The 13,447-nt window shown below is 41.7% G+C and overlaps 1 protein-coding gene across 2 annotated transcripts in view; it reads right to left on the reverse strand.

The window, feature by feature from the left end:
- The window catches only part of PTPRG (protein tyrosine phosphatase receptor type G), a 1,528,043-nt gene that overhangs the window by 235,840 nt on the left and 1,278,756 nt on the right, over positions 1–13,447 (reverse strand). For both annotated transcript variants that reach the window (XM_069643751.1, XM_069643750.1), the window contains one exon: positions 8,891–8,987. In XM_069643751.1, the coding sequence (XP_069499852.1) occupies positions 8,891–8,987 (97 nt within the window). The remainder of the gene's footprint in view (positions 1–8,890; positions 8,988–13,447) is intronic.

Here is a 13,447-nt window from a genome sequence, read left to right on the forward strand (position 1 = left end):
AGTAAGGAGGGCATTTCCCCCATTGATGTGCGAGATAAGGGCTAGGATGACCATGCAGAATTCACTCGGTGAACAAAGGGCTTGATTTTGTGGTGTGTGGGGATCTGTAGCAATGCGGTTTGTGACTTTTTGGCTATGCGCTTTTGGAAGGAAAGTCTACGGTCAACAATGGAGCCCAGGGATTTGGCGAAGTTTGAATCCTTCCAGGCACATGTCATCCAGCCATTATTGCAAGAGTTGTTTTGTGGGGGGACTGATTAAGACTAATTTGGTTTTGGTCAGGTTTAGTTTGAGGCAAGCATTTGACCTCCAGGATTAGATAGTAGCTAAGCATTTGTGGAAGCAAGCAATGTCCTTTGGCCAACAGACCTTAAGGTACAGCTGAGTGTCATCAACATACTGATGGATCACTATATTGGGGTAATTTAGGAAAGTTCCCAACGGTTTCATGTATAATGTAACGATTTTTGGGGAGAGAATGGAACCATTGGGGACCCCACACATGACTGAGTCTGTTGGATCTGGATGAGCTAATCTGTATGACCTGGTGCGTAGCAGATAAGTAAGATGAAAAACATTTTATGGTTCTAGAGAAGCCTATCCTGTCACTGAGGAGGGATAGGAGCATTTGGTGATCAACTATGTCAAAGGCGGCTAAAAGGACAAGGACCAGTGTCTGATTCCAAGAGCATCGGCTACCGCTTGGATGGTTGCAGTTTCTGTGCTGCTTTTGGGGTGAAGCGAGACTGGTAATCGCAGAGGTCAAGCTGGTCCATTTTGGCAAGTATGGGTTTTCTCGATTGCTACCTGATGAACGGGATGCTTGTGATAGGTCTGTAAATTGATAAATCCTCTGGGTCAAGCAAGGGTTTTTTGAGAAGGGGTCATATGAGACCAGTCTTCAACATAACTGGGAATCCACCTTCACTGAGAGAGGCATTCACAATACAGAGGAGTGCATTAAGTGCTGGGCCGGTGAGTTGTTTAATGAGAGAGGCTGGGAGGAAGTCGTCCGAGTAAGTAGTGGTTTTGAGTGAAGTAAGTGTGTCTGAGATGTCCTTAAGAAAGAGGAGGGTGAAGTCAATCCAGGAGGGGATGGAGAGAAGAGTTGTCTAGTTTTGAGGCATCTATGTGACCTCTCATTTAATCAATTTTGTTAATGAAGATGTTTATTGCATTGCATTTCTCTTGTGAAACCGGAACATCGGGACAGGTGTGGGAATGGAGTAGTGCTTGACTACATTGCATAAGGCTTTGATCCTGTTAGAGGCTGTCTCAATGGTGGAGGTGTAATAAGTAGATTTAGTCTCAGATCATGTGTCTGCGTTGGGTACGCAAGGATTTGAGAGATGAGGGATCCTATAGTTTGCGGTCTTTGCGACACCGCTTTTTAAGACATCTGATGTAGCTCGTTTTGCAGCAAGCTTGAGTGTGTACCAGGGTGCTGGCTCTTTGACTTTATTGAGATTAGATGTTTGAGGTGTGTGGGCATCCACTAGTTATTGGTCAAGGTGATTAAATGTATCCAGAAGGGCCGAGAAATTCCCTTTGGTGGGGAACATTGTGCATACTGCCTCTAGTACATCTAGCAGGAAATTCTTGAAGGATCGGTGCACAATAACAGGGCGTTTGGCCAGTCCTTTGTGTGGCAAACATGTGAGTGATATGAGAAAGGGCACTGTGGTGTGCTTGGTCCAGTTGAGAAGAGGGGGGGCATTTGAGCATGACAGGATTAAGCAGGAGGTGACTATTAGGTTGAGCATGTGACTTTTGACATACATGGGGGACCATATGATCTGTTTACCGTTCATAGAGTCAATCAGAGGGAATAGAGAGTCACACAAGTGTTTTGCTGGTTGGAACTTGGGGATGCTGAAATCTCAGAGTAGGATATTATTAGAGTAGGAAACTGTTACAGAGGAGAGAAAGTTAGAAAGGTCATCGATGAAGTTAACATTCGCTTGAGGTGGCCTAAAAATAAGGTAGAATGTAATTGAGTCATTGCTTGAGATGGGGTGGGGTCAGTCGATCTTATGGATGACTGCCGCCCCACCTCCAGTTTTCCCTGTGCAGTCAGAATGATGGATACTGTAGCCATGTGGTAGGAGGACATCAAAGATAGGGGGAGGCGAGAGTAAAGCATGTTTCCGTAATGGTGATAATCCTTATTGATTTAAAGTTGTCTAGTCACTTGTCAAAGCCCAAAAATGATTGTGTCTGCCCAATGCTTGACATAGAAGTAACACATTCATTCAAAGGTTGGGTTAACAGAAGCGCCTTTCTAGACTTATTGTGGTTCAAATTCGATATATTGTATGCATTACTATTGACATCAACTCTTAATTCTTCAATAATTGATTGTGTACTGACAATTGTCAAGCATCAACTTGTTGTTTCTATACTCCATGTATTCATCACAAAGTGTAGAATAAAAATGATACATAAACTTATCTGGATAACTTTTTATATTCAGTGTAAAAAGATTGAGATATTTGTTACTCTGTTGAAGCACAGTAACAAAGTATCACATCAGAATAATTATGCCTAATTGGTGTTACAAACAAAGCCTCCCGACAATCTACCAGATAGTGGTGAAATACATGTAGATTAAATGCATGATCATTAGCCAGGGACAGATCCCAATCTTTATCCCTAGATTGAATCGAGATAGGAGTACTGTATTAGGATTATCTTGGTATGCGTTTTGATCAAAAGAGAAAATGGAGTGAATAACTTCAGAAACCTGCACTAGCCTTGTAAAAGATTTGTGGGGGCATCTTGGAATTTGCCAACACCTATGGTAATATGATGGGGCATCGGCCGTAAAAGTACACAACATTAAGAGTTTGTCGTCACATCTATTCTGCATGGAGCCAAAGTGGGAGTTTCAGTAACCTTCAGCATCTAGTGATGAAAGAGATCCACTTTTAAAACAGATACTGAACCTCTCCAAATGCTTTATTGCGTCTTGAGTTAGGTTGTGATGGAAGAGATTGGCATGCACATTTCAAACCTCTATTTTACTGGCTCAAAATCTGGAGTGCACCTTTGCCGCATAGGTATAGAGACTGTGTTCAGGATGTTTGCAGCATGAAGGGTGCTAGCTCCCTCCCATGGATCAAGCCTGCTTGTTTGCTTTTAATTCACTGCGGCTTGGCTACATCCATACTAATGCGAACACCAGAGAAATCAATACCAAAATATTGTTAAAGTTTTTATCACATTTTAAAATCTTGGAGACTAAGATTGATATTGCTTAGCCCTTGGATTTGGCAACTGTTACATTAACAATATAATATCAATCGGTCTTGAGAGCTGCCTAACTGTAGTAACCCCAGGCTTGGGAAGAATCCTCATCGCCAAGTGCAGACAAGGTATTCTTCTTCTGGCACCCTTTGGTGCCACGTGGCATGAGGATGGCTCACTCAGCCATGTGTCGTAGATGCATGTCTGCTATCAAGATGTTTGACATGTTATGTTGCTTTGTCCTCGATGTTAAACTAAGGAACCAATGGATAATACGAGTTACCCAATTTACACGACCGATTATTTTCTGAGGACAAGTAATTTTATCAGGTGTCGAATGGTCCTATGTGCATAGATTTAGCTATAAGCTATATTTGTAATGCATGTTTGGTCCATAAGTGACAATTATGTTAAACTATGATGGCCAATAGTTACCAGGTACCAGATAATTTAATCAATTTATTCTGTGAATATTGTAAATCTTAGCATTTATATTTCCTGTACTATTGCTTATAATGTATTGTTTCACGAACCTACTGTGATTCGAAAACAAACTGACAAGAGGTTTTTATGTGGATTTCGTTAAGTGGGTGGCTGTACTGGCATAGTTATTAGGAGACTGTAGCCTTATACATCAAATAAAATGTGTTTGTTTCAAAGTGCCCACAGGGCAATGGGGAGGGAACATGGGAATGAACAACAAATATAACAATGAAAGAGAGGTGGTCCTACTTGGCGTTGTAAGCATTCAGAAGGTGTAAGTGCAGAGAGAGAGAAGTGAGTAAGTGCTAGGAGTACCACAAAGGGAAGTAGCAGGGAGTAGGTTGCAAGCAGCTGTTAAGCGACTGGCAGAGATCATTTGGTAAGAGTGATAACTGCCAATAAATAAGTGCAGGCCTGTGTTAGCACAGCCTGGGGGCACAAGTCAAGCATAGGGAGCGGGCGGAGGGTGAAGGCGATTGGGGGTGGGAGAACAGGACCCAGGTGGACAAATAAGGGTCCCTGGCCATCAATCTCAGCGACTGTGGGGTTTAGCAAAGGAGGGAGGGGGGGAAGGAAGGAAGATATGTTCATGTTACTGGGAGTCGGACATGTGTTTTCATGCTCAAAGTAAATTGAGGAAGAGGTTAAAAGCTAGTGAGTGGCCATCTTCATTTGAGAGTTTGGATACCCATAAATAAAAAGTACTTTTATTTATAGCCATGATGAAATTCTCGGGTGATTTATTAGAGAGGGATTCCCTCCACAGGTTAAGGTCTCCCACAGTTAGGAGTATGTTAGAGGTAGCTAGTAGACTGTCTTAAAATCAATATATCAATATACAACACACAATCATTTGAGTCAAAAGGCATTCGCAAATCATCTTTTACGTATTTTAGTTGTGTTAGGAAATGGGGGATGGTTTTCTATGTATCCAGATAGAGTAGGAAAAACGAGATTTACTTACTTCGATCCATTTGTATTTTGTATCGGTTATCATTTTACATCGCGCTCAACAGCAAATGGGAGCAGTGCAAGAGAAAATGGATTGCAGTTTACAATGGGTAAAAAACAGTGGCAGAACTGGGGACAGAGTTGCTTAGGTCGAAATCTAACTGAATGGTTCATTAAGAAAGCAGTGTACCCAGGAACATGGTGAAGGTGCTGTTCAGCCAGGTCTCCTGACATCAATTTCGTGGTGGATAGGCACTGACCTTTTGAAGCCTGATTTGACTTTCACATTTCCAAATGTCATTTTAGGAGCTATGCTGATTCAGAGATGTAGTCTTACTGGGATGTTGGCCTTTGTGTGCATGTTATAATTTGGGCCAGTATTTATCGCTATTACTGTAAAGGGGTGCTGCCCAGGAAGGCAAGACTACAGCATTTATTTTTTTCCAAATATTTCAAAAGAAAATACCTGGGCATATTTACAAACAATGGCGTAACCTTGTATTTCTTTTAACTTCGAAAAGGAATGCTGGGAAGGAGGGCTAGAGGAGCAAATGTGTTCGAGAATAAGAATACGAAAAAATCTAACTGTATTCTAATGTGGCTCGTTAACTGTGCTTGCTTTTAGAACACAATGTAATGTGTGATGCCAGAGAGCCAATGCTGTGTTCATAATTGTATGATATTATTGCATTTTATAAATTGTAATCTGTGTGGTTTTAATCGGATGTTCTTAAGCAATTCAAGTAAATTACATCTATCTCAAGGTTATTCAGCATTGCACAAATATGCAATTTCGTTTTTTAAAACTTTTTTTTATTGGGGTAATTTAGACTGAATATTGATTTTCTTTACTTGTATGTATGGAATATTTAAAGGTTTGTAATGATTATGTGATTGTCTACAAGCCAAAATCAATCAATTTTCCACTGACTGATATTTTGATTGCTACTGGGAAAATCCGATAAAGATACATGGGGCTCTGAACAAAGCATTAGATTACAACAACAAAAAACGAGAATTTAGTCGGTGATCACAGCACTGGTATGTAGAAGCTTAGCGCGGGAAATTAGTTCCAGTACTTTAACGTTCAGGAACAGCTGTGATACAAAGATAGGACATTAAACATACACCACCATCAAAATGAAGCTGGAAATGTGTACATGTGTTTTGGAGCTGCATGTACAAATTCAGAAATGATCAGACAGGCAAATGAGGAGGCGGTTTAAGTGTTGGGCAGGAGTGAGTAGGCCTTTTCGAGTTAAAGCAAAGGCACACTTTGGAGTGAACAACTCTGCCCCAGCTTAGGGTTTGATGAACAAGGATGTTCAAGAGTGGGTGGTCTGCTCCAGGCCGAGAATGCCATAGTTTTCCTCGGATGGTAGGGATTCATATCCTCTGCTTCCTGCTTTAAAATTCCCAATAGTCAGAGAGTTTCCAATGGTAGTGTGTTATTGGGAAATCAATCTAGTACAGCGTTAAAAGATCAGGAAAGCGATTCAAATCGCTGTTTCAGAGATGGTTCTAATTGCTGGTGTTGTCTAGATGCCAGCACAAGCAATGCATGCAACACAACGAGCGTAGAAGGTGGAGAAGAAAGTCAGTGAAAACTGCCTTAAAAACAGAAGTGGCGGCTTGGATAGAATGGTGAAATCTAGTTGATGTTGCGAATTAGAACAATCTGCGTGTAAGGCCATGTGTCCTTTCTCTCCAAGTCAAAGTATAAATTCATAACAAGGGCACTTTGTATTCGCATTTTTACACGTGCTGATAACAGACTGCTGAATTTTTGGCGTAGCTCCATGCAAAAAACCCAGGAAAATATACAGATGGGTCATATATCTCAAATTTGACATGAACTGCTCCATTATTTTTTGTTTTTTTAAATACATATTAGTTTAGCTAATTTGGTTGGGGCTTTTGGGACACGCATTGCTTATGTCAGCCAACATACATGCTAGTCATGTCTGTTGGCACTTGGAAGATGATTTTATTTATTCATATAGCACTAAAGCCCGCAGGCATCGGAGCGCTTAACAAAAAGACAGGACAAGAATGCAGAATAACGGGACAGAATATGGAAACATATATGGGACACTTCACGGATTGGGAGGGTCAGCTTAAATTGGATATTTATTTGAATAACAATGTATTTAGATTCTTCCTGAATTGGGTGTAGTTAGTGTCAAGTTTCAGGGACAGAGGTAGTTAATTCCATTTTTTGATGCTTCGGGTCGGGAAAGCTTTTCCAAGGCCATTTACCTTTTTTATTGAGATGGTTTTTTAGAAGGCCTTTGTTTGATGATCTTAGGCATCTAGTTGGTGTGTGCCACTTAAACTGTTTCTTTAAGTATATTGGGGCTTTGCCATATAGGCAGCGATGGACCATGGTAAGGGACTTGAAAATGATTCTTTCTTCCATGGCCAGCCAGTGTAGATCTTTCCTATCGCCTGTGATGTGTTCCCTTCTTGACCTGCCTGTGATTGTCCTGATGGCATTATTTTGAATAACCTGGCATTGCTTCAGGCATTTACTGTTAGCCCCGAGGAGCAATGAATTGCCATAATCGAGTCTTGACAGTATTGTAGCTCTGGCTATTGTGGTGCTATTCTTTTGGTCAAGCAGGGGTCTGATTTTTTCAGGAGTTTTTGGTGGTACTGGCAGTTTCTTTTTAAATAAGCTGTGTGGGCCTCAGCTCCCAATGAGGCTTGCAAATAAACTCCTAGTGTCTTCACTTTCTCAGATATTGGAATTAGAGTATTTTTGATGTTGAATGACGAGTAAGACGAATTCAGTTGTTTTCTGGCATGTGAGGATCCAAAAATGATTAACTCAGTCTTCGTGCTATTAAGGCACATCCAGTTATTCTTCATCCAGCTTTCGATGATGTTATATATGGTTGTTAGTTTATCGCTGTCTTGTTTGTAATCTCCACAGAGCTCGAAGATCAGCTGGGTGTCGTTGGCACAGTTAGTAAAGAATATTCCCCTTTGGGACAGCATGGTGCATAGGCATCGCATGTACAGATTAAAAAGCAGCGGAGAGAAGTTAGCTCCCTGCGGAACTCCACATGATGCTTCACTTCCTACCCATTTGAGGGTAAACAGCATTATTCAAATTGGTATAGAATCTTTAGGGGCAGTGAGTGTCTGGTTGCATACATAGTGAAACACTGCCAACCATAGTCTCTGATCCCTAAATATTGGCAATCACTCCAAACCAAAGCCACACAGTGACATTTGCGTTGGCTCGTATCCTAAGCACCATAATCAGTTATGGATCATCGATGTCACTTTAGTGTTGATATTAGTTGTTTGTTTATTTATTTATAATGCGTTCCCAACCCGAGGTAACTATGCGCAGTTTACAAGCATATGCATTTTCTTGGTTACACAGATGGCAATACAATAGTGAATTACAAAATATCAGATTTACACAAGAGGGCATATACAATAATATGCAGTAATGAACGGTTCAGAATTACTAGAAATCTAAGAAGGTGAGAGTTACAGACATAATAAATTAACTCAGAAGGAGTCTACATTAATGTACAATAATACACAGTTCACGTTGTTTCTTAGTAATCCTGGTCAAACGGCAGTTTCATACATACAACGTGTAGCTGCAAGATGTAAGGATGAAGGAACCTGGGTGAAAGTGCCTTCTCTGGTGAGTCTTTGGAGATGCCCACAGACAGCTATTTAAAGCCAAGGTTAGTTTTGCCTCTTACTAGGGGTATATAGTTTTGCCTCATAGGTGGCACTTTATAGGCACAATTAGTTTTGGCTAAGAGCCACGTAAGGAGGAACATCGTTCCACATTAACATTTGCACATAAGTGGAATGTTACCAAAACCTATGTGGGTAGGTAGTTTTGGCACGGGTTTTAGTCACACCATTAGTTTTGCATCCTTTGCGGTGCTTTTAGCAGAGGCTGCAAACGGTATGGTTATAGCTAATGGGAGTGGCAGGGAAAAGAATGCACCCAATGAAAATCAAAGATGTGGGTGTGGCTGGGGAAGTGCAGGGGTGCTCTGTTCCTGCCCCATGGCAGTTTCTGGTGCCATTTAAAATTTATGTGGCAATTTCCAGGATATTGCTGTATGCTAAACATTCTTTAAAGAGTATCATATTCTCTGTGCAGGCAGGAGTGCAACTTCACACATCAGTTGCTATTGAAATGCAGTGCAGCCATGCATTGGGGTCCACTTACATGCAACGATGTTAATGTATCTGTTTTTGTGCTTGTTGTCTGGGTGGTTGGAATGCTCCGCAGTGATGCTCATATCCGCTGTACAGCGCTGCACTTCCTGTTACAAGGGGCCAATGAACAGACAGGTAAATGAACGGTCTCAAAGACAGAAAGGCAATCATTGGTATATGACTCCTCTTTAGTTCCACAGCTAGATTTACATTAAGTTCCTGGCAATATTCCTTATTTAGAGGGTAATAAACATTAGATGCATTTAAAAAATTCGAAAACAAAGCAACGCCTGCATTAGTAAAACGTAGTAAATTACAAGATGTCAGAACTATTATTGATCAAGCAGTAATCCCAATATTGATTAAACAGTCATCTGTTTTGTAGGCTATTCTTTGCGCAAGTGAAAGTAGGTCAATATGCAGCATCCGCATGTGCTGGAGGCCAGTAACAGATTTCATGAATCAAAAGGTGCAGGGCAGTGGTATGAAACCATTCAACAAAGAAGCAAAGGGTAGCCTTGGAGACTAGCACCCAACATGCTGCCGTTTCACTGTGCATCACGCAGGCTAATGTTCACCAACATGTATAACAGATACTCAAACACATTTTAAAACCTATCCTTAAAAAAAACACATTATTTGAACGTGTATAGCCAATTACTGAAGTGATTGGTTTGAACGAGCCAATCACATCCATCTAGATAGAAGGGCAGTGAAAGGGTTTACTGTTGGAATCAAGAGGAACCCTGAAGTGGATCATGATTGCAACACTGGAATCCCTGCTCCCATCTGCATGGCGTTTGGCTATTAGCATCTCAACATGCAGTCCTGGGCCCCAAGAGCTGCTTTTTACTAAAGTTGTGAAACAGGCACAGCATTTTCACAAATTAACGAATGCTATGTGGGAAACTGGCCGCTCACGTTCTTAGGAAGAAGAGAACTGCCTCTAATCCCTTCCCCCACACGATGGCCATTGGCTCAGCAAAGGAAGAGATGGGGCAGCGGGGTTTCAGGTATGCATGGAGGTTCGGAAGAGGCAGGAGAGGGTTTAGTGAGTGTCTTGAGAATGGTGGAGTGAAGTGTTAATGGAGGAGCAGGGTGGTTGGAGGGATGCCAAGATGATGGGGTCAACTGACGTTCAGAGCCCCTGGAGCAAGATGGCAGTGTCCTGTAGCTCAGGGGGCACACACTGCAGGCAACACTGAGCGAATAGCCTGGTTCCAAGCTATCTGATTGGCTAGAAGGCCGTATGACATCACCTTCTGGGTGCTAATAGAACAATACACTATGCATACAAATGGCATTGATGAAACCTACACATTTTCCAATGTATATATTACTGAGACAAGGAACAAACATTGTTACGTTATAAGACTATGCACAAGGTATGTGACAAGTGTCTACGAGAGGAGGCAGAATGCATTTCTTATCTCGAAGTATCTCTAAGCATCTGTCATCAGCCTCTTTCCATATTTAACTTCGGTGGTTCAGAAGCACACAATGGAACTAAAAAAAGTGACGAAGACAATCATGCCTCAGATTGGCTTCTCAGTCACTTCAACCCCATTCCAAAATCTATTTCCAAGCCAGTGCAATGGGTGTAGAAAACCTGCACATGGCGCGATGAGATGACCACCCAGGTCACATGAGCACCATTTAACCAGGCCTGGGATTTATTTTTCTTTATCATTCGTATCAGGTGCTCAAGTCCAATGTGCTCTGATAAAACGATGAAGACTGCATCTCTCAGAACACAAGTTTGTAGCATGTAAAAGCAGTACTAGAAAAAGTGGTCACCAGTGACAAGGATGTACAGTATCATCAGCTATTACAGAAAGGTTTAATTAATAAGTAAAACACTCCACTAGAAATTGCTTACGTATCTGGGGGTAAGGAGAGGGCTTTAAAGAAAGTGAGTACTGCTCAAATAATACATAGTGCTCTTTGTGGATGCACATTGACAAAGGTTTATCCTCTCACAGCTTAAAACTGCATGCAAAGGAGGGGAATCCCAATTGCATGTGTGCATGCTATGTATTGAAGCATGCGGATAAGCAATGGAGCCAGGTGTCATGAGAGGACAAAGGCAGTGAATATGGCAAGGGAAATGTGCACAAGAACACACAGTGAATAGCTTTGAGTTAAACGACATGCATTCAGGAACCAAGACACATGTGCACTAAAACCAGGATGTGCAAGTAGAGCATGATCAGAATACAAATATATGAGAAGGGATGCAGGGTAAGTACTTGAAAGATCCTTATGATTAGAAAGAAACTCTGCAAGCTCCTTACCCCCAATTGCTGTTACAGGTAATGTCAGCGCTAAGCCCACATACAGGACAAGCAACAGGGACCCAGAAATGATATAACAGCAAAGGGAAAATAACGTAATCCATAAGACTCCTGACAAGGGACAAGTAGGAATAGTGATTACAGAATAGTGAGGAAAACAGGACTTCTCACCGGAACTGGCTACAACACACCACACCTCATAATCAAAATGGAAGAAAGGGAGAAAAGTGCAATGGAACACCTGAAACAGTTCCCAAGAGACGGTAAAGGAACAGGAGCATGAAAAAGAATGCAATTTCTAAGGCCAACCCCCCTCCCCCTCTCCACCTAGGGAGGGAATGGCAAAATGGGACAAAATACTAAATCTATAAAAGTGGAGTGACTAAAGGATCATGGTTTCACCGCAGAATAGGGCAAAGTCAAAGAAATATGGAACACAGACAAACTGGGCTGCACAGAAAAAGGAAAGCACTGAAGTGCTGACTACAAAACAGAGGAAGACAGATAGGGAATCCAGGAAGCAGAAATTACTAATAAGCACACTAAATTCGAAATCCAGGGAAAAGGGAACAAGTTGATAGAAACTAGACACTAAGCTAAGAACCAAGCAGAAGGGACCGGTCACAAACAGGAACACCACATCAAGGACCAGCGCTGGACTGAAGCAAACAGAGGCTTTAAAAATCTGGCTAACAATGCACATGCCTCAGGTTTGCTGCAGCTGCCAGCCACAGGTGCTGCTTTTCCTCCACCCAACCTTGTCTTTGTGATGCCAAGGACACAAAGTAGTATCCCTTACAGAAGTACAGATGTTGACACTGCACCCCATGCAGGTCATTTACCACCTCCATTACAGACTATGAGGGGTCAGAAATGCGAGACAAGCATTCACAAAACCAACCCTCACCCTAAAAAACAAACATTCAAACAACATAAATGCAACATAAATAAAAGGCTACCAAACACCCAGTGTCTTGGATGACTTCTCGTGGTCCTGGGCAGATTTTGCTCCCCCCAAGAATGTCCCAAAATGTATTCTCTCCAAGGAACAAAAAGTCTCAACCAAAGTCTTGAAAAGTTCCAAAGAAACAAAACGTTCACACAAATAAAATCCACTGCTCAAAGTCTCTTCTTTGTCGGTGAAACACTTCCTTCTTTACAGTTCCACAAAGAATTAACAGCAGCAATGGAGTTTTCTGGACGGCTTCCTTCCAATAAAGAATAGATGAATTTGATAAAAGTATCTTCTCCCACTTTAACAACTTCTTCAATTCTAGATTCTGCAGTGTCTTATGTACAATTGTCGGGATGGTCTTGCTTGGGATTTGCTCCTCTCTCAACCAACTTCCTTCTACAATGTAGCTGTGAGAACAGATTCCTTGACCCCACAATTAGCTTCAACAGCACTGACAGCCACAGTCCTGATACTGCAACTTCTACTGCTCTGCAATGTACTGCTACAACAGCAACTTCAAAAATCGGCACTGCTACAAGACGTCTTATACTTCACAGGTTGGCAAGGCACTCTTCCTTCTATATCCTAACAAAGGGCAGCGTCTTTGCCTCTCTTGCAGCTACCATAGAAACTGCTTCGGGCTTCTAGACTACTTATTTTCATGACAGTCTTTGCCATGCAGATATAAAACAACTTTGGTGAACAAGTAGCTAGAACCTTTCCCCAGCTTTATATACACATGTTCTTCAGTAGTTACAACAAAGTAGTTGTGCCACTCTCCCAGCTTTGGATGAAGACTATTGAGTAACAATACATTCATCAACTTCAAAACAGCAGTGTACAGTTTTTATATGCATAGGATTTGGCTTTTATAGAGATGTGCTTGGGTAATGCTTGTTCTAGCTTCAACTTCTACCACTACTTTATTCTGCTGATTCAGACTTTGATGCATTGCAAGTTATGTATCTTCAATGCAAACCAAAATCTGGCACACGCAATTGCATTTTATTATTCAACTGCCACTTCAAAGACAGGTGCGTTCCCACCTTGTGGTCAGTGTTCAGCCTCCAAGGCATCGGGAATCATTTTCTCATGCGTGCGGTCCCTTTAACAATAATTGCAACACTTCAGGAAAGTCAGTTTCTGTTTACTGCGGCCACCGGCAGCGTTCTCCGTGTGGAGCCACGTGACCGCTCTGCAACAAAGTATCACTGCTCTTGGGGAAATAAAGAATTTTCATCACACGCAATCTTTTCAGGTAAGTATGTGTTACTTTCCCATTTGTAAAAAGACTTCCCACTTCTACAGTTGATTTCTA

The sequence above is a fragment of the Ambystoma mexicanum genome, chromosome 2p (assembly GCF_040938575.1).
Source record: "Ambystoma mexicanum isolate Mex_15411 chromosome 2p, UKY_AmexF1_1, whole genome shotgun sequence".
Taxonomy (NCBI): domain Eukaryota; kingdom Metazoa; phylum Chordata; class Amphibia; order Caudata; family Ambystomatidae; genus Ambystoma; species Ambystoma mexicanum.